Genomic DNA, 21,924 nt, shown 5'->3' with positions numbered 1-21,924 from the left:
GTCAGTGGAGCTAAATCCAACTGGTGGCCGGTCACAAGTGGTGTTCCTCAGGGCTCAGTGTTGGGACCGTTTCTGTTCAACATCTTTATTGATGATCTTGATAAGGACATAGAGTGTATCAGCAGTAAATTCGCAGATGACACCAAGTTAAGCGGGAGTGTCGATCTGCATGAAGATAGGGAGGATCTACAGAGAGACTTGAATAGATTGGATCAGTGGGCCAACGTTAACGGGATGAGCTTCAACAAGGCCAAGTGCCAGGTCCTGCACTTGGGCCACAACAACCCCATGCACCGCTACAGGCTTGGGGAGGTGTGGCTGGAGCTGCCTGGAAGAAAAGGATCTGGGGGTTCTCATTGACAAGCAGCTGAACATGAGCCAGCAGTGTGCCCAGGTGGCCAAGAAAGCCAACGGCATCCTGGCTTGTATTAGAAATAGTGTGACCAGCAGAAGTAGGGAGGTGATAGTCCCCCTGTGCTCTGCACTGGTGAGGCCACACCTGGAGGGTTGTGTCCAGTTTTGGGCACCTCAATACGAGAGAGATATCGAGGTGCTGGAGCGAGTGCAGAGGAGGGCAACGAAGCTGGTGAAGGGCCTAGAGACAAATCCTACGAGGAGAGATTGAGGGAGCTGGGGCTGTTTAGTTTGAGGAAGAGAAGGCTGAGGGGAGACCTCATCACTCTCTACAACTACCTGAAAGGACACTGTAGAGAGGTTGGTGCTGGTCTCTTCTCACATATAATTAAGTGACAGAACAAGGGGGAATGGCTTTAAACTGCAACAGGGGAGGTTTAGACTGGACATTAGGAAAAAATTTTTCACAGAAAGAGTGGTCAGACAGTGGAATAGGCTGCCCAGGGAGGGGGTGGAGTCACCATCCCTGGGTGTGTTTAAGGGTCATTTAGATGAGATGTTGGGGGATGTGGTGTAGGGGAGAACTTTGTAGAGTCGGGCTGATGGTTGGACTCGATGATCCCAAGGGTCTTTTCCAACCTGAATGAGTCTATGATTGATTCTATGATCAGGGCAGTATTTTGTCTTCTCCTTGGGCCTACTTAGATTCCCCATTTCTTCTTGTGAGGTACCTCGGCCAAGACCTTTAAAAATGTAAATAAACATCAATCAGTTCATCAAATGCCCACTGTTCAGGGCTTTAAATGACTTCTTCAGAGAAGCCTAATAGAGAGCCATGATCTTCCTACAAAGAAGTGATTAGACCATACCATATCATGACCTTAAAGATGTTTTATTATTCTTATTTTAAATGATCATTTCAACCAATTTAGCAGATACAGATGTAACCGTTACTGGCCTAATTCCTTGGATCTCCTCCAGAGACTCTTAAAGTCTAGGTGCAACATTTACTACTCTCTCTTCCTCGCGGAGAATAACTGTTTTTAATGAAAGCTCGCATATTTTTGCTGGGAGATCTGTCATTCAGTTCATAAGCACTTTCAGAACTCTTAGATATACACCATTACGGTCCGGTTGACTTATTGCTTTTTAATTTATCAATTTGCACCATTACCGGCTCTTCTGACATCCCAGGTCTCGGATAATACTTCATCTTTATTACTGGCAAAGAGTGACAGTATCTCATCATTAATACGAGAAGAAAGTGGGGCCAGGGCAGGTGTATCTCAATAACATGGCAATGAAGACTCAAGCAAAGAAGCAAGCTGTGACGAACAAGTTTTCTTGTCTTTATTAGAAAGAGACCTATACAATATAGCAGCCTCTCTCTGCAGTACTTTACAACTTTTTTTTTCCTTTTTTATTTATTTTTTCTTTTAATTATTCAGAATACTGTACAGCTGACACAAAAATCTCAACACGGAGAGAGAGGAAGGGGAAACATAATACAAACTGGCATACTTAATCAAACCAAAATCATATGAAACAACAAGCAAAGTGAAATGTTTGTCAATCGGTTTAATTACAGTACAAACAATATAAATAAAGCATCATTGAGTCATTGTAAAACAAACTTGCTGAATGAGGTAATATAAAAACAACAACAAAAGACGTATTCTTTTTTTTTTTAATAATTTCCACACTGTCTTGTCATCATTTATACATTACTATTTACAGAAACAGAAAATAAACCACCCAAAACTTGCTAGAAAGCCTGCCACGTGCCAGGTGTCTGCTGCCTCTAGCCCAAGCAGAGGTCTCAGGTGTCCCTACTCACCTGGGCTCCCCTTCTCCCCATCCCAACCAGAAAGACAAACATCACAAAGCAGAAAAACTGAAAGACTCTGGGGCTAAATGCGACCAAACGTAAAACCTAGCTTTTGCAGGTGGTCACAGGGTATTGAGGAATAAAGAAAAAAAAACAGCTTACACATCTGCTTCCCAAGCAGTGCCGACGGTGCTTCCCAAAATAAAGGTGCCGGCTAGATTGAACCTCAAATCACCACCCTGCTGAAGCTAGGGGCCAAACTCTGGCTTCAGAGAGGTCACGATACAGCCCATCCGCACCCAACTCTGCCGCCTTGAACCTGTTTTGCCTTGGACTTGGGCAAAATATTTGGGATACGCTCAAATCCTACTGAAGTCAAGAGGTTTAAGGCAGCAGGAGCTGCAGAATCAGGCCCCCGGCAATCCCAAACCAGAGTCCAAAGGCAACTGTTACACAAAGCAAGTCCCTGGTGTTTTAAAAGACACTCCTCTCCCAAACACCCCTTCAGTTTGTGCACCCACCTACGCAAGCTGCCGACAAGTGAAAGATGCTCTTGACATTTGAATAGTAACAGCGAGCTGGACCGAAAGCGTGCAGTCCCCTGGAAAGCTGGTATTCCCACGGAGGAAAGGAAATTCCCCTTCAGAGGGTGAATACACCCTATTTTCCCCATGGATTGGCAAAATGAGCTCAGCAGATTCAATGGAGAATCCAGCTGAATCCCTGGATACATTGGAAAAAATGCCTGGAGGGGTTTTCGACAGCATTTCAAAGTAATTCCTTTGTCACAGGCGCCAGAAGGGGAAATGAAAGATCCTCCCACCATTTCTGCACACCCAGCCGTGTTTCCTACCACACCTTGCCTAGCTCCTGCAAACACCTTTCTCACCCTCTCCCTATTGACTTCCCCCGATAGGACTATAAACCGAAAGCAAGGGTGGAAACGGTGTAAGCAAGTTTTGGCCAAGTTTTCCTGGACTACTCGGTATCTGCAAAGCCTCAGCGCTTTAGCTGAGGTCTGTGGCTCCCTCATGACAAAATTCTGGGGCCAGAGCTTAATGGCCAAGAACACATGGAGGGGCGGATGAGGAGCTGCTCTTGAGGAAGGACCCACCTGGAGAATGCTCTTCAGAAACATCTCACCATCATTAATCCCAACAAATTAGCCCCACAAACAGCAGCAGGACCCAAAGCATCACTGAATCAGCTACCGGAGGGCAGCCCACTGGTCCTGCACTTAAATTCAGCCAGTAAGCTGCATTTCAAGCAAATTTACATAAAAAAGGGCCTCTGAGCAGCAAGTCCTCTGTCCTTTTCACCTTTGGAATCTCCTTCCCTGGTGCTTCCCATGATAACACCCCCAGGGCTGGCGAGCTGGGATTTCTTCTCTCAAGCAAGGGGGCTAACTTCAGTCCCAGTGGCCAAGTTAAAGGTTTTCTCAAGTTGAGTGCTGCTTTCTGAAGAAGCTGGATTTTTAAAACCTCCGAGGCAGGCGCCTGTGCGAGTCCTGAGCGTCTGATGGCTCCCAAGAGCCACAGTAAGCCTGTACCTCATGTTCCTGCATCTCTCCATCCCTCAAGCACGTGTCCCCCATCCTGCGCCTGCCTCTTGCGCTCTTGGAAATGGCTGGTCTTCGTCAAACTGGGAAACTCGCCCGTCTAGAAACATCTAACTGAAAACCTGGCTCTAGCTATAGATTTTGATTAATGTGTAAATGCGCGCGCGTACATTTCCACCACTAATAGCGGTATGTAGAGCATATATGCGTATATAAGCACACATATGCACACCGAACGCAAAGCACGTGTCGTTAATGACCTCCATGTGATACACTGCCTTCACCTTAGGACTCAAACTACCTTGGCTGCACTTCATCCACTTATTCAACTCAGCTCAATCCCCAGGTCTGGGAACTAGTTGCCAAATAACAACCCACCTTCAGCACCAAAACCCTTCCTCGGTCCTGCGTGAGCTTGGGGTTTGCCTTCAGCACAGATCAGACACTATCAAGTTGCCTGCTGTGAGGGGTCTTACTCCCCGTACCTTCTAATTCAAGAGGACCAGGGAAGTGTTTTCAGCTACTTCAGTTCTCAGAAACAAAAAAACACCAATCGGTTCTGGAAAACGGGGCATACACAAAAGAGCTGATGGTGCATTCACTGCCAGCAAGCAACATGGTCATCCCAAACGCATGCCATTAGACCTCTGTAAGCATTCCCACCCCCCCCACCCCCCTTCATGTTTAGTACATAACACACAGGTAAAAATTACTAGCTCTGAAGCACTGCAAAATAGTCAATCCTTAGTACTGGAAGCTAAACACACATCCAGAAAGTTCATGGCCAAGAGAAAGCTGAAGCTCTGCCTGTCAACAGAACTGACCGCTACTGCTTGAATATGCCACAGGGATTTGGGAGACAGGCAGACATATAGAGATGAAGAAGCTAAAACTGCTGAAATGCACAAAGACATTTTTATTTCATCCGCCTACAAGCAAAAGTCCCCCCGAACATTCAGGGAACGGTAGTAAACGATGGGAGTTAATTCACCCACATATTGCTGTCACCTGAAATGAAACACGGGGGCCAAGATGACCAGAAGCACATCTCGTGATCTGGGGCTTAAGATGGCTTTAAAAAAATAAACAAACAACAAAACACCCCACCAAAACAACCTTTTATTTTCAGAAATCATGCAATTCTTCTCTCAAAACATGAACTATTCACAGCTCCTGAAAATCTTGGCCAAAACCCTTTGAACCTCCCTATAAAACGTGTGACAGATTCAGTCAACTCAAGGTAAACTGTCATGAGATGAGATCACCCAATATGTACTTTAAAAACTGGCCCACGCTAAACAACAAAACAAAACCTATAATATCATAATACAACAAATCTACCTACCTACAGCTTTGGCTATTTTGCTCTATTACCTCTATATTTTTTCAAACAGGAGATTATTTTCTAATAAAACCATTCAAACCAACCTTCTTCTTGCAGCTTAGAATTTAGTAAGTCAAAACTCATTGCAGTACTTTTTAATTTGGGGTAGTTTAGTGTTTTTGTACCTTGAAAAGAACTATCATCTGTAGCAGGTTTTTTTTCTACTATGCAGCAAACACAAGAACATCCAAAAACATTTTTCTATGTCATAAATTTTACCCACAAATCACCAAGAATGGAAGGAGATGTTGAACTGAGGATCCAAGACTAACAGCCAGAGATCCCATGTACGCATCGCTGTAGCAGCCACTGGAGGGGAAACGAAGATGCTTGACGATGAGATGCAGATGGGCAAGTTGCCTCCTATCCAAGCCAAGCTGCCCCAAGTTTGGTCCCCAACGCTGTCCTCCTTTACCTTGAGTCCCTCCAGCCACCAAATGACCATTTGTTCCCTGTTAAGGTGCAAACGTGGCTCCCCGAGACGTTTGGAAAGGGCCCCTTTGGGACCCCCTTGTGAAATCTGTGCTTCTCTCCACTATTACTACTTTATACTAGAAACTACAAATTACTTCATTTTTCCCGATCTCCATACAAATATAAAAGATGAAGCTATCCAAACCCCATATAATCTAATTATACTACATTACAGTGCCGGAGATCATTTCTAAGCCCGTATCTGCATTCCCACCTCTAGTCCTCTCCCTACGTTACTCAGCTTCCTCTGGCCAGGGGAAATCTCCAAGTGCAGCTAAAGCTTTTTTTGCACTAACACACATAATTTAAGGAATCGGGGAAAAGACATCAAATTAAACAATATTAATGTCTACACAGTTATTATACACTATGCCCAAATGCTTAAAAATCCTCTCTACCTTCCAGGAGCTCTCACCTGGCTTTCTGAGCAGCATCGAGCTCAGAATATACCAAGGTTCTCCAAAAATAGCTTTTCTTCCGCTCCCTTCCAGCAACGAAATCAGAAATCTGGTAATGGGAGCCCTTGGCCAAATCTCTGCACTGGCAGGACCCTGAATTTTCCCAAGGTTAGATCTTATTTCTTCATAAATAGCGAGGAGAAGTAAATCCCCTTCAACTCCCGGAATATCAAGGTTCAGAGGCCGGATGCGACACATCCGGCTCATCTCCACCATTCAACAGCAATTAGTTTAAAATAAACAGAAGGAAAGTGCTGATGTTAATAGCAATGGCTGACTCGCTTTTAGTGTTTTAGTCGTCGTGGATAAAGTGCAGAGGAAGGGGGATTTAAAGGTATCTGGGATGATTAAAAGGGTTAAATGGGGGACGCAATGGAAACCACAGCCGTCGACTCCACTTTTGGAGAAAATAGCTTTAGCTAACATGTTTCTGCTGGGATTTCTTATTGACTGGATCTCAATTTGTTTTTAATTTGCTCATAACATGCTCAAAGGGCGTAAACAGCCTGGCAAGTGGGTTCCATAAAAGCAACGAGAGGGGCTAAACACGAGATGAAGAACGGAAAACGGATGGGTTAACGGCGTGAAAGGAAGGGGAATGATTCCTGCAGGTTCTCCAAGTGTCGGTATATGCTGCCTCTTTCCGCACCTGGAGAACTTCAATAACATCCTTTGCAAAGTGCAAACACATCCCCTGAAGAGCACGCAGAGCTCAAAAAGCCAAGCCCCGCCGGGCTCCAGCCACGGAGAACTTCCTTCATGCTCGCTCTCAGCTGTGGTGGGAAGGGGTTTCCCCTCCTCTCCTTCACCACGCAAGGAGGGGATGGAGTCTCTGCTGGCCTGAGTTCCTTGCCAGGTGGCCTGTCCCACTAGCTTAGGAGGTGCCATCCAACCAAACCCGTCTGAGCAAGGGATGCTGTAGGCAGCACCCCATGAGGCACAGCCCCTTGGTCTGTTCTCCTGCGGCTGGAGCACCACCAGCTGTAGTGCCAGAGAAGGTCTCTCCTGACTTGGGAGAGATGGCGCTGGGTGATCTTCTGTCTTTTGAAGGGATCACCGCTGCATGCACAACTGGGCATCCTCCCTGCAGACCCCCATCCGGGGGAAGTCATCACCTAGTCCTCTGCCACTTCAACATAGGCACTGCCAACGCTTACACCTCCAAAGGAAAAAAACCTACGTTTAGGTTAAAAGCAACTGTGTTACTGCTTAACTAAAGTACGAGGCTATTAGTTGGTTAGCCTGCATATATCAGTTTCCCTTAATACAGTGGAATTTCCTCTCCTAAAAACATTCTGTGCTTTTTTGATGTTTGCCTTCAGAAAATTTTTATGAAAGGAGTGTAGAATTCTTCTACCTGAAATCTGCGTGACAGCCTGGTTGCCTTGTTTGTTTCTCAAACATCACTCTCACCTTTATAAGAGGAAGGTGGCCCAAAGAGACCATTAAATTATGCACAGAAAATATATTCAATTAGGAAAAAAACACCTCAGAAATGGAACATGCATTGAGAACTTAACGGTGGCAAATCTGCCTACCATGTATTTGAAACATCGGACTTGGTTTTCGGATACAAATGCCCTTGCTGCTCCCAGGGGAACAGCAGGCAGCTATAGCACCTCTGGGACCACGAGCCGCGATTCCTGAACCCCTGCTGCGTCCCCCCGTAGAGGTGTAAAGCTCATGAGCACCAAGACACAGTGGGCTTCACAGCATCCCCTTAAGCTGCACGTTAGGTGGGTTGTCCCGTCGCTGAAGGACCACCCGTAAGTACCAAAGATCAGGGAGCTGCATGGGAATGATGGGAAAATAGCAATTATAACAGACACCCTTCCTCGATTAAAAAAAATAAAATAAAATTATCCCAGTATGAAGAGAATCAGCTGTAGCCTTACTCTGATGCAGCCAGCCTAGGCTGGTTGAAGAAAGATTTCCCCCCTGAATAGTCAAAGGTCTATACAGTAACAAAGTACAAAATGAGAACACCACCAAATAGGAAAATCTAGTCAATATTCTCGTGCTTCCACCTTGAGGCTCGCTCTTCTGCCAAAATCTGATGATTTTACACCAAACCCGTAATTTTCTGTTTTTTTTTTTTCCCCCCTTAAAATACCCAGATCACATTTTTTCCTTCACATTTTGTCCACATATAGTTTATTTAGCAATTGCTACGCTCCTCCCATTTGTATGCCAAATGAAATCCAGAGCCCCAAGGAAGAACACCACTGAAGGCTGGGGAAATACATACGAGCAGGTAGATTTGCAAATTACTATGCTGTGTGCACCTCACTGCCTTCACATAATTGCTCCTCTGCCATCCAATTCAGTTGAGTTTTCAACTTTCTCCGTGATATACCCTTCCCCCCTCTTCACATTGCCATATGCCACTTAAAAAAATCACTTTGCTGCCTGCCAAAAACCGTACAGCCTGCTTCCCAGTGCCAGAATCCTACTTCGTGGAAAATAGGAAAAGCTGGGATCTGCCCGGTAATACCAAAATAATCAAATCAAGTATAAAAACTTGGAATTCAAATGAACTGTCCAGGCTACTTTCACAAGCCATTTTTCTTCCAGAAAGCAGCCAAGTTGGGAGTCAAGCGCAGCCATGCCCTGCCCGCCGTGGTGAAGGCTATCAATTCTGAACTTAATCAAATCTGATCTTCCCACAGCCAGACTAGGGCTTTTTGTCTTGGCTTGTGAAAGCTTTGTGACTTCTGGAGTAAAATGTATTTACAGCGCTTAGAAACAGCCTCTTTTTCCTTTCTAAAAGGTCTTGTACACTTTTTTTTTTTCATGCCAAACGTGCCATAATCTCCTTCTGATACATTCCTCAAAGGCTTGCAATGGAAACAAGAGTTCACTGCTGGGAATATTTCCAATGTACAATGATCTGCATCCCACAGATCCTAACTAGTTGCACATTATTTAAGTTCACATCCATTATAGTTTATAAATTAACAGAGATGTCATTTTCTGTACAAAAAAAAAAAATCAATGCATATTTATTTTTTTTATTCAAATAGATTTTACATACATATAATCTAGAGACACAATACAAAAATCTGTATAAGTTAGGCAATGCATCACAGGAGTGACCAAAAACTCAACACATTTACCTTGGCAAAATGACAGAACCTATTTCTGCTGACTGAAAAAATATTAGCCTTTAATGCGTTTATTAATTTCACTAAACGTACTTGAAATGTTTTTCCTTAGCGGTATTCATTATTCCTTTTTGTGTTTCATAGTTACTCTTATTTATTTTTTCCATTTTGTTTTTACACCAAGGAGACTGCAGTCAAATAACACTCAGCAACTCATTTCCTCTCTTTGGACTGAAAAATTAAACAGATACTAAATTATGACAGTGAATTTAGAAAGGAGGGCTCCAAGGGCTTGAAAGAACATGTCTGAGATAATATGATGCTTCTAAGAATATTGCAATCACATCCAAGCAATCACCGAAGCGTGCCATGTAACTACCTCCTCAGCTAATATGCTTTTTTCTCCGTGATGACTAATCATGTTCTATTAAACAGCGGTAATGCTGGAAGAACTCAACTATACAAGTGTAATGAAGCCAGTATTCTCCCCGGACAGATTAGCTACAACTGATTTGACACATACCATCATAGGAGCTTCAAACCTGACAAACTCTGTGCTTGCTTCTGATTTATGCCGTCAAGCTCTTCAGAGAAGAGAATGAAATCCAGGCGTCGCGTTTGGTAGAGGTGAAATGTACTGATGTGCTTAACTGTCAGTTACGGAAAGTCACCATCTCTCCTTCCTTCTCCTCTCGCTTGCCTCTCCCTCCGCCCCTTCCCTCCACGCTCGGGGAGCCTGCGTCCCCCCCCCGGAGACGACTGCTCTCCCATGGTCCCGGTGCCACGCGCGGTGTGTCCTGCTCAACCCACGTGCTCTCGCCTGCTTGTTTCCATCATTCGAGAGCTGTCACTGAAACAACTGCTTCCTCTGCAGCCCCTTTTGCTCCTTCTCATCCCCTCGCGCTCTCCAGACGCGCCATTTCCGGATGGGACAGGGATGTACCGAAGGGAAAAGGGAAAAGGAGAGTTACCAGACTCACAGAGCAGAGCTGTGATGGGGATGGAGGAATATGAGGCTGCGGATGTAATTCAGGTCAGCGAATACACGGGTGAGCTCCTCAGATGATGGTGGGCATCCTTCCGCTGCTGTTGTTCCGGTTATTGTTCTTCCTGGACAAGTTTGGAGTGGCCATGAGGACGAAGCGCTCGTCGGGGCAGCCGTACTGGAGGAGAACGTCAATGCACTCCTGGCTGGAGGCCTGCCGGGCGTAGGCCAAGGCCGTGTTTCCGTGGGCATCGCGCGCCATCACATCGACGCCGTACTACGGAAAGGAGAGATGGGTCATTGGGAGCTGCGGTGCCAACAGAGCTTTGAAACGGAGGGAGCAGATTCGGGACAGATAGGTTTGAATTTACGTGAGGATGGGGAGAGGTAGGAGAGGGAGAAGAGGGAGCGGGCAGGATACCAGCCTGACAATGTGAGCACAGCAGCACTCGGTCACATACGTAAAGGTTTCTACAGGGACACAGTCTCACATGCAGAGCAAAATCTGCTGCAGTGGTGTTTCAAACAGGTGCTAGGGGAATCTCTCCTTCCTCATTTCCTATGCTCTCCTTTACTCTCCATCAAGATGCAGGCAGAGGCAGACTTTTTTAGCACGGTGCTGTCTTTTGAGAGCGTGCAGGGAGGAACATCCACATTCAGGAGACCAGCACACTCGCTGTGAAACCCTCAAATAGCAGGTCTGGGAGGTCCTGCTGAGGGACACAGCCAAGCGAAAGCCACCCCAGCCAGCCCCCTCCCCTGGACACCAAGTACTTACCCAAATCAAGAGCTGCACTAACACCACGTTTCCTTTCCTGCACGCCAAGTGGAGGGCAGTGCGCCCATCACCGTCTCCGCAGGTCTCATTCACCTCTTCCCGAGTCCCGTGGGCAAGGAGCAGGATGACCGTCCGCAAATCCTCCTCAGCTGTAGCCCTCAGGAGATGCTGGCCCAGAGAAAGCTCCAGGCACTGCAGCGGGGCAAGGAAGAGCTTCTGCTCATATTTCGCACGTATCCAGCGCTCTTTTTCTTCCCTAGAGAAGCCAAAGGAGACAGGTCATTCTAACCTGGCTTCGCTGCCTCTAAACGGTGGCATTTCAGCTACCAGCACGCTAGCAAACAGCAGTTAACCAACAAGAAAACTATTCCACCTTCAAATTTTTGGCAAGAAAGCCCTCCTAGAAATAGTTCATCCAAACCTTGTATTTGCAGCAACATTTGTGTCATCCATCTCATCATGACTGAGCCATATTATTGCAGTGTCCAAGATCCCCCTCAGTGGGTGCTGTTGCCTACGGGGTTGTAAGATCACAACAGCCAGGAGGTCTTAAAAAACCCTGGGCTGCCCTGAGGGCTGGCAAGAGGTCAGTGCAAGAGCCCTCACCATCATGAAGACCAAAGACAAAACAAGCAGCCTGGTTCCACATTAAGGTTGTGCTGCAAAATACGTTACAGAAAATGCACCAAATTTCTGTATCTAAGACCAGAAGTAACCAAGCACCTGGGCTTGCATTTCAGACAGGAAAGCAAGCCCTGAAAGACACAGCCTTGCTTGCAGCGGTGCTTTTTCCTTCTACAAACTGAGTAACGTTTCCAATGCAAAGGGCCTATGGACGGTTCCCCTGTTTGTTTTTCCAAAATGCAAACCACCAAAACAATACTTTGAAGCACCATTTCCTCCTGATATGTCAAAGAACTATCAAAAGCTTTCTGGATGCTATCAAGTTACAGGAGAACAAGGATTACAAACAAGTCCCTCAACTCTCCATTAAAAAAATTACCATACAATTATATGATCTAAGAGATCTAGCCCTAGACAAAGTCCCATTTAGAGGTACCTCAGGTAATCTGTTCAGCCTGTGAAAACCATATATATCACCTAAGCCAGGCAACTTGTTACTGGTGACAGATCTTCTCCTCTGGAGTACAAAAGGCAAAGCTCTGTTTATGCCTTTCAGCCGTGTTTACACTACTCCCAGTAATCTAGTGTCAGGTTAGCCCTAATCTGTTTTTAAATACTTATGTAAACAGATCCTTCCAACAGTAAATCTGGATTAGCTTTGCATCATTTCCTGGTACATGTGGAGTGACCTTGCTTTGACCTCCCTGGGATGCTTTCAGGCACATCAGTTCCCAAAGCATCTGCTTCTCTACCCCACCACAATTTACCTTACAAACAGGTCCAGGGCTTTTTTTTCAGAGAAAAAGTGCAAACAGAAAATTAACACAAAGAGTGCTTCGTTTAAATCAAACCTTTGAATGTCTCCTGCAAGCTAAAAGACACACCAAAAAAAACCCCAAACATTTGAGGAGCAGCAAATTAACCTTTGATGGCAGGATCTGATAAACAGAGTATCATTTCAGGTATTCCAGATGGAGAGGAGGAAGAAAAGGACTTTTGTTACTATTGCATCCTTAACTCATGTTGTGTTTGTATTTTTTTAAGGTAAAAAACCAAAACCAATGTAATGAGGAGAATAAAGTAACATACATGCAATTATTTACAATAAAATGGGCATTCTTGCAACAGTGCAACACTTCTAAGCCCAGTAACCATCTAATGTATCTTCAAGAATGTTTAGTAAAGCTCTCATATGTTTTTATATATATATATATATATAAAAATATGTATAGGGTCTGCAAATGAATCCCACCTCTCTCCCAGACCATCTCTTGAGTGATGGTAAGTTTTGGCTCCTGTCAGAGCTGTGATCACCATGGCTTGAAGAGAAGTCCGTTTAGAAAACAAGCTGTTTTACACAAGTCTCCCACTTCTAATCGCAATTCACCTTAAACTGTAATAGGGATGCTATGATATGTACTGAAATAGAGACAATAAATGCTGAGTTCAGGCGGAGGCTTTCAGAGCACGGGAGCAGTGCAAAGGCCATCCTGCTGCTCTTGGAAGGCTGCAAGAGAGCAGGATAGACACCAACAACCCAGTCCTGCCCAGGTTTATCCTATTGTCTCAAAAGGCTGGGAAAAGACCAGAAAACCCCTTTAAAAATAAATCTAACAGGATGGGGAACATGCTGCAATCTGCATTAGTGATGGAGAGGATGCAAACGGTCCTTCCTTAAGGCACTCTCCTGCAGAATGATCACGTAACCCGTAACTGCTCTGCATTAGTGCTGACTGTATGCTCCGGTCAGGGTTCATCCCTCAACCAGAGGAGATGTGATGCAGAGCCGGGGAGCAGGCAGGGAGGCATCGGGCCCCTCAGGAGATGCTCACTGGCGTGGCTGGCCCGAGCAGGACCCTGCAGCCAGCAGCGGGCTGTGCCACTCGGCTACGCTCACCTAAAAATTCAACCTTCGCACGTGGTCATTTTACCTCACTTCAGTTTCCCTTTTCAGAAAGCCTGCCTAATTTTTCTTGACCACACAGGGCACCCAAAGACTCAATTCATTAAGGCCCAATTCTACCTTTGGAGTCACATTAAGGGTTGTGGTGGGAACACAGCAAACACTACAAAAGAACCTAAAGGTGTTTTGAAAGCCTCTGACATTTGGGGGCAGCATGTCACTGACATCGGCTATCGAATGAGATTTAGATCTTATTCAACTGTACAAACTGGGCTCAAGAAAGGTATGTCATTTGGATTTTCTGGTAGAAAATGAAACTTTATCACAGAGGGATCACCCACGCCTCACGGACAGGGGAGTGTCAGGGTGGGACAGTACTGTTTTTGAATGAGTATCTAGAAAACCAATGTCCACAGACATCCTCCCTACATCCCTGGCACAAACCATTGCTTTTTGAACGGGAAGTCCTGGGGACTTCCCTGGAAGACAGCTTCAGCTCTGCAGCTCGCATTCATCTCGGAAATCCTGACAACAAGACATAAATACTGTAATTGTTGCTCTGATGCCCCAATTTCACTTCTGGGATCCACAGCTTGTCTTGGTTGAGGTTTCATTTCCCCCAAGGAAGGCCAGTCCAAGAGCAGAGTTGTCAGCAGTAGATCACTTAACCTCACTGCAGTTCCCTGGAGGACCACTGTTCACATCCCCTGTTAGCTAATGAGCTAAAAAATGAATTATTGGAGCGGTCAGCAATAAGCAGGAAGAGGAGGCACAGTGCTTCATTTCAGCCAGCACTGACATACCTTTAAATAAATCAACTGAATAAGAGTACGAGGAAATGTGAGGAAGAGCAACTAATCAGGAGAAAGACACCAAACCAACCCCTAAAAATAAACGAAACATACATCGGCTAGTAAATATTTCCCTCGTTTTCTTCCCTTAGCTGTAATCCCGGTAACTTCCACTCTGAACAACCCTCTCAACACCAGAGACTTTCAGCTGTAGTTGTCAAAGCCAAAACAAGACTCTTTTACTGAACTTCTAAAATCCAGCAGAGTTCTTTCCTCAGGACCAGATTAAAGCCAGTGTGCCAGAGAGGCAACACCCTCACGCGCTCAGATGGTCCCGATGATACCTAATGCTGGAGAATATGTGATCTGCCTCTTCCTCGTATGTACTAAAATGACTTCTCTTTTCTTCAGCACTCATGCTAGCTGCTATTTTTTCAATGCATATGCACAAAGGAATTAATAGATTATAAACTCCTTGCTAAACTTAAGAGAAAGAAAAAATATAGTTAGATGATCAGACCTTCCCTGAAGCTATGCATTCAAACCCAGACTGCTGATACAAACTTCAAACCTCACTGGTTATACAAGGGCCAAATACAACAGAGTAAGACTGCAAAATACTCTGCGGTACCAGGAGAGGAACGAGCCACTAAGCCTTGGCCAAAAAATACCACCAAGCTCCTTCATCACTAGTGAGCTTTAAGTACACACAGTGGTGTGAATAATGACATCTCTGCCATGGCAGCGATACTGTACATAGGTAAAGGGTTATTAGAAACAGATGAAAATTTCAGTTCTCAGTTTATTTTGATCTAATTAGGTGCTTGCTTCTCAAGATAATGTCCAATTATTTAAATTACTCCGCCAGCCACATCACATCATTATTATCTGGAAACATAAATATCGGGCACTGTAAGGGGGGAGGGCTAACTAGGTAGCGTGAGAGAATATAAAAAGCAGATTTGCTCAGAGCACAGCTTCGCTCCAGGAGCTACACTGCATTCCCCACTTATGGGTTTGCACCAGAGATGCTCATTTAGGAGCCCACATCCTACACAGCTCAGCCCCGCAGAGCGCATCACGTGGCTCTCCCACCTCAGTTAAACGTGTGAGGTTTTACACTCAACAAATGAGAGGAGGAGACTCGTACCGCTGGTATCAACTCTCCGTTCTACTCCTCGCTTCCGTTCACCTCTGCTTTCAACTCCACTTGTCCCTCGCATATACTCGGTGGAGAGGCACGAAAGGCAAACGCAAAAAGGATGTGCAGGGTGGAAATAAAAGCTGTGTTCATATGGCAACTCAGAACTGATTGTGTAGGCAACGGCATGCGGATGGAGAGCCTGAGAACTTGCCATCAAAATTCAACAGCTCCAGCGCAAGAGCAACCTTGTTCTTACCAAAGCGATAACAAGGATAACAAATATGTTGTGTCACTTGCTCGTTATCTAGAATTACTCACCGTTTGTCAAAGGGCTCGATGAAATTTTGAAAGGTTGCATTAAAAACGTAACGGACAGCAGGTATTTACCATGGCAAAGCATTGATTTCCCACCACCACAAGTACTGAACAGCTTGGCGCAGGCATTTTGAAGTGAAGTTTTATCCTCTACACCTCCGACAACACTAAAAAGCCCTTGAAATTTTTTATTTTTTCTTCTCTCTTGCTAAAGAAAATAATTCTGTAACTGAGGAGGCCTCTAAATGGTCTCTCTAGCGTCACCATGCGTGTGCCATGCCCGTGTGTTGCCGTTTCTGGTTGCTCACTGAAGTACAACTGTTTAATGCAGTAGTAACCTGGCCAGCTCAGCAAGAGCCCTGCCAAATTTTCTCTCCTGTTGGCCAGATGACAAGGTTAATGTGTCTCTTCCAAGAAAATGAAGTAAATCTAACCCCTGTACCTCCCAAACTCCTGGAGAGTCCCAGAATGTGTCATTAGCTTCGTGGTCCAGCATGCAAGAAGCGTGCATCACCTAATGACCAGCGCTGGGCAGCCGGCTGTGCTGGGGCTTGCCATTTCAACAAACTCCTTCGCGACGACCCCGCGTGCGTCTGATAAACCCCATCGCTTTGGATAGAGGTGGCGATGCAATGTTGGGACGGGTAAAAGAGAAACATCGGGGTGGGGGGGAGATGGGATTGAAATGTTGGGAAAGGTTCATGATGTTTTTAATTGCGGCTAGCAGAGGGGGGAGAAGGAGAGAAGGCGAGAAGAAAGGGCTAGCAGCAAGGAATTTCCAAAGTGTCTTCCTGCCCCAAGCAAAGCAGGAACTGGGAGGAGAGGCATGGAAGAGGAGCTGGGAACAATATGCTGAGAAAACACAGGGGCTTCCTCTCTCTGCAGGAGAAGACCCCACTCTATTGCAAAGTAAGTGCTTAGCAGTTGACTGCTTCCTAGCATGCATGCCTTCTCTCCCCGGCTGCGTTGCTAAGGGGGAAGGCGCACAAGCCCACCAGGGATATATAGGTCCCTGGCAAACAAGAGGGCTCCAGACAGCAAACAAAGACCGATGGGTATTTATTCCTTAATTACGAAAAGCTTTTAAGAAACAGGCCACTGTAAATCCCGCCTGCTGAGGAAAAGGACCAAGATTTATGTGCGCTGGGGCAAAGAGGAAATAAATATCTCTCTGGCTCCTGATCAATATTATGAGTGTTTTGCCAACCTACAGGGTGTTTTATGAGCTGTAAGGACAGAAAGGGATCATTAATAATTAAATAAAGTCAACCTATTAAGCTTATTACTTCTTACAAGTTAAACATCCCTGACGGGTGAAGACCAGCCCTATAAGAAAGCCGCAGATAAGCCAACCCATGTCTTGCCTTGGACTCTGGACCAGGGCTCTCCAGGCAAGCAGCATAGTAACCCACCTTGGAAATGATTTAATTGCTGTCTTTGCCGGGGAAGTTATTTGGCTGAGGAGTGCATTCAACTTGCTGTTAAACCTGCTAATTTTCGTCCACCAGCGAGGAGAGACGGAGAGAGACAATTCAGAGCCGTCAAAATATGCCAAATTCAAGTTACTCCTCCTACCATCAGGCCTATTCAAGCAACCAAACCAAAACGCCAGCCCCAAAAGACACAAATAAAGGTGGCTTCCCATCAGAAGCATGTCCAAAGCCCCTTACACAGAGTCAGGGAGCTCTTTTCTGAAGCCCACAGATCAGGAACTTCTCCACCGTTAGCTCTACTACATTTTCCAGTTTTCCTTTTATAGCTGTGTGTTTAAGGGGAAAAAAAAGCCCTGCTATGCATGACAGACAGAGATCGCTCATACGTGCAAAGCTGTATGTGCTTCTCAAATTAATCATGTCTTGCATGACGCTTACCAGTATAATTGTAATTCGGATTCAGCAGAGCTTCTCTACTTTCTTTGCCCTCTCTTCTGACAATATCCCCCTACGTAGGGCTCAAAAATAGCTGTTACTTCTGCACTTCTAGGTTAGCCTGCCTGCGATGTCATGGAGTAACCAGCAGCTCTCCCTTAGGTGTTAAGATACCCGCAGGATTTATTACTGCACAACATTAATTACCAGCCTGGCCGAGACATCAAGGTTTACTGACTTCAGGCTTTTTAGATAAATATCCTGCAATTGTGGGCTCTGATATATCACATAAAATTACAGCAAACTTATGTTTTCATTGCACAACACTCAATCTAATAATTTTTAAGGTATACTTGATAAAATATATCACGCCTGAGGTTTACTCCATATAAAGTTAAGCAAAAGCTATGTGACATACAATGGTAGGGAATACTGCAGATACTACGAAAAGGCTTATTAAGTTGAGAATAAAGATCGTAAGTGTGACAACTGTAAGCCCTGCAAGCTGGTTAAGTCCTTTCTCAATACAAATCCAAGCTTTTTTTGTTCCGTGCAACTATGTGAAATGAAAACAGTCCCTAGAGATTTAACGAAAAGCTTGAAGAATGCCACAAATTGCACTTTTCCACTAACCCCAAGAGCCCCAGAATTTTTTTAAACAGCATTGCCAGCAACATTTATGTGGGGGGAAAAAAAAAAAACCCTAACAATGGTGAACTCTAAGGATTTTAAACATTTAACTTGGTGAAAACAATAAAAAAAGCACTGTGAACACTGGAGGAAGATGGGTTTCTGCTAATGTGTGCAAGGAGAGACCTTATGAGAATCTGGAATACAACAGCCGTGAATGACTGCTCCCTTCGACCCACCCTCTGCTGACCAACAGAGAAACTATTGAGTTCATGTTCCAATTCCTTTTACCTAGGTATTGATGTACAAACATATAAACATCCATGTAAAATTTAAACCAAAACACATCACTGTGCTGGCTACCCAAAAAAAAAGGCTAATAAGTGTGTTATCACTGTGTGGTTTTAGATACATACATGGACTGGTTCCACTTCTTGGGTGGTCAACCCTCAACACTTGAGCATCCTACAAATATTACCTAAAAAAAGCCAAAAGCTGCTCTAGGACAGTTGCATGAAAATGCTAAAACCAAGGACTATATTTGTTTCTTGCGTGTTTGCAGTAATATATATTTGCAGAGAATAGCAACTGCAAACACATATCTAATGCATTTCATTATTCATGTGTAACCATACTTAACCTGATGTCTTAAGTGTATAAATCAAACTGCATTGTGCCACTACCTAAACACAGACTGGAAATTTCAATTTACAATTTGATATACAGTCACTCAGGTTAGAAGATTCCATTAATCTGCAATTTGTTAACACTAATTTTCTCCTATAGGAAGGCTATGCTTAATTCAACAGTATTTTAAATATAGCTCAAGAAAGCATTACATACTTTTTGCCTTTTTGGGTTTTTTTGAGGAAAAAACATGAAAATTCCATTTGAAATCAATTTTCACACAAAACATGACATGCAGTTTTGAACAGATAACAGACCTAGAGATGAACTATTAGAAAATGGTTATTAATGTCTAAAAATCTGGCTATTTTCACCCCACACCAGGCTTCTGCTTTCATATCCATATTAGGGGAAGCTCTTGTACAGTGTTCAAAGGCAGGGGGGGAAGTGACATACAAATATTTCAATGCATAAATCTCAATAATCTGTGCCAGGTGAGAGACGGAGCGAGGTAGCCAAGTGAGGTTCCCACAGACCCTGAGTAATGTGGCATGTAACAGGGACGTACATCAGCGATGCGCTTTCCAGCGGCTCCTCCCGTGATGCGACTATCACAGTGCATTAAGGATACCATAACAGTCGCTGATGTGATCTGCTTTGGAACGTATCACATCATAAACAGATGAGAGAAGAGAAATGGAGCTTCTCCTCTGCTCATAATGCTGTAAAGCAGAGAAGCAGCATAACTATGAGTGCACCAATGCCTTACAAATAATAAGAGGGGGGAGACAAGACCCTCTGAGGTCTACCCAAAGGGCTGACAAACGTGCAACGTAGACATTTAAAGGGATCTCCAATGAGACCTTGCTTAGCACACAAAAGTGGCTTCAGTGATCCAAAATGGAAAAAATATGTTGTGGGCTGCAGAATGGGAATGCACCCTTTACCCAAGGATCAGGAACTGGAAGAGGACAGCCTAATTACAATGCTTCACAAAGACCTTCCAAAATTCTCTTGACAATTTTGATCCTTTGTTGTCAATAACTCCTATAGTTTGGTTTACAAGGAAAAACCAAAGCCTTTTTAGGGGGCTTTAATATTATCTTAATTCCAGCAGAAGCAGTAAGATGATACTCTTTGGAATATTTGGAAAAAAAAAAAAAACAACCCCAACATTACACTGAATTTATCTAAGACATAAAAGAGAAAATACAAGTAATAAACATTGTATTTGAGCATAGACTGTGAAGAAAAACACATTTGGAGCAGCAAGCAAATAAAAACAAATGCTTGCTCTGCACAAGTCAGTAGTGGAAGGCAGGCACGTCTGCAGCTGAAGATCCAGACGGCTGGGAAGTAGCCGCACCATCCGCACGGGCAGCACTTCTGTGACCCACGTTCTTCAAATGCCACAGAGACCTCTACGCTGTCCAACTCTTCCCTGGTGACTTTGGAGCAACCCCCTCTGCTCCCCTCCCCTTCCAACATCTTCTCATCAGCAATTCCAGTATATCTCATACCCTCCTCTTTCTCTCCGACGCATCTTCCTCTCTCCACCAACACATCTTTGCCTGTTCCACCACACCAGCTCTAACGGTTACTTCTTCAGCTGCTTTGGCTGCCTCTTACATCTCACCGACGCTAAGGACCCTACAGAAATCACTAATGTCATCAGACTCTTCCATTTAATGACTATTTTTATTTAGTAAAAATGATGCCTCTCTTGGCAAGTTAGATCTCCTGAGGGATTCTCTCCATTCAGCAAGTGATGGCACTTCCCTCTACCTCAATTTTAGCGGGCTGCAGGTGTTTGGTGCCCTTCTAAAACCACAGAGGATGATTAGTTTAAAAAAGGCTGTTGGTAGATCAGCTCACATTTCTGAAAAAGCAAAGGAGTTGAAGAATTAACTTGAGTAACTAAGACTAAAAAAAGAGAAAGACTTGAGAAATTCTCAGCAGTTAACATACACAGAAATTCATGAGGTTTCTCTGCACCTAGGAAATGAAACCTCAAAGCTGCTTTTTTTGTTTGCATATTTTCAACAACGGGACACACAACATTGGGGTTGCCCAAATGTGCCCCAAAAGGCGAGATTAGAAATGGACTCAGCTTTCAAAAGACACTCGAGTGCTCAAGTACTGCTGAGGCATTTCTAATTGCGCACCTCTGCCTATTAATCACTTGCAAACCTTTAGGCTTTTATGATTTACAAGCCATACGGTTGGTGCTTAACAGTGGGAAACCCACATAAAACCTGACAGCAAAGAAAATCCACGCCGGAGACGGCTGCCAAAAGAGACAGCAAGTTCCACTTCGGGATCACCTCCAGAGAGAGGTGTGCAGGGATTTAAAAGCTGTGTTCCAGAATTAAAGCCAGAATTAAAGAATTAAAGCTTCTTGCCCAAGCATGCTCAGTGCGTAAGTGCCCTCTCTCTTTCAGTTGCGTCCCTGCAAATCCCTCTTCAGGACACATTTGGAAATTATTTAAAACAGGTAAAATATCCTTAATCTGTTACCAATTAGAAGAAACATGTGAATATTATTTTCTAATTTGTGACTCAATCTTAAAAGCAAAGTCACTGAAATAATTACATCGGCTCCTGAATATTTCTATTCCCCCCCCGCCCCCAATAGTGGGTATGTCCTCTTCTGCCCGATACGCCCCAGGGCTGAACGTATCAATAGATACATCAAAGCCCTGAACATGAACTGCCAAAAAATTGTAATTTCTGGTTTGTGGCAGCTGCAGCCCAAGGGCTGCCAAACTGATTAGTTACCTCCTAATGGTCTTTGTGCAACTTGGGTTTGTGGCAAAGAGGTGGGAAGGAGGAACAAGCCAAGGAGGATAGAAGTTGAATAGTAAACACACGATGTTCAAGTTGTCCACTGCAGAAGTGACCAATTTCCATCTGTCCGTTGACGTACAAGCTCTAAGCCAGGATTTATAAGAGCGACGACGTAGGCTTCTTTTTAAAACCCAGACGCAGTGCGACTTGAGTGACTAACTCCTGAAAATTGGTAATTTCCTGGTGGTTAGCAGGAGAAGGTCTGCCAATGGGAAAGCAGAAGCTGCTAATAAATTTATAGTGCGTTATATG

General features: G+C 44.5%; 1 protein-coding gene across 9 annotated transcripts in view; it reads right to left on the bottom strand.

Annotated features, from left to right (window-relative positions):
* Window positions 1-1,682: 1,682 nt before the first annotated feature.
* Window positions 1,683-21,924, bottom strand: part of AGAP1 (ArfGAP with GTPase domain, ankyrin repeat and PH domain 1) — a 398,735-nt gene continuing 378,493 nt past the window's right edge. For all 9 annotated transcript variants that reach the window (XM_074872505.1, XM_074872508.1, XM_074872512.1 and 6 more), the window contains 2 exons: window positions 10,924-11,179; window positions 1,683-10,422 (listed from right to left, as the gene is read on the bottom strand). In XM_074872505.1, coding sequence (XP_074728606.1) covers window positions 10,219-10,422; window positions 10,924-11,179 — 460 coding nt within the window. In that variant the 3' untranslated portion in view covers window positions 1,683-10,218. The remainder of the gene's footprint in view (window positions 10,423-10,923; window positions 11,180-21,924) is intronic.

The sequence above is a fragment of the Strix uralensis genome, chromosome 6 (assembly GCF_047716275.1).
Source record: "Strix uralensis isolate ZFMK-TIS-50842 chromosome 6, bStrUra1, whole genome shotgun sequence".
NCBI classification, from domain to species: domain Eukaryota; kingdom Metazoa; phylum Chordata; class Aves; order Strigiformes; family Strigidae; genus Strix; species Strix uralensis.
Note: the sequence above shows the minus strand (reverse complement) of the source record. Positions and strands in the feature narration are given on the sequence as shown.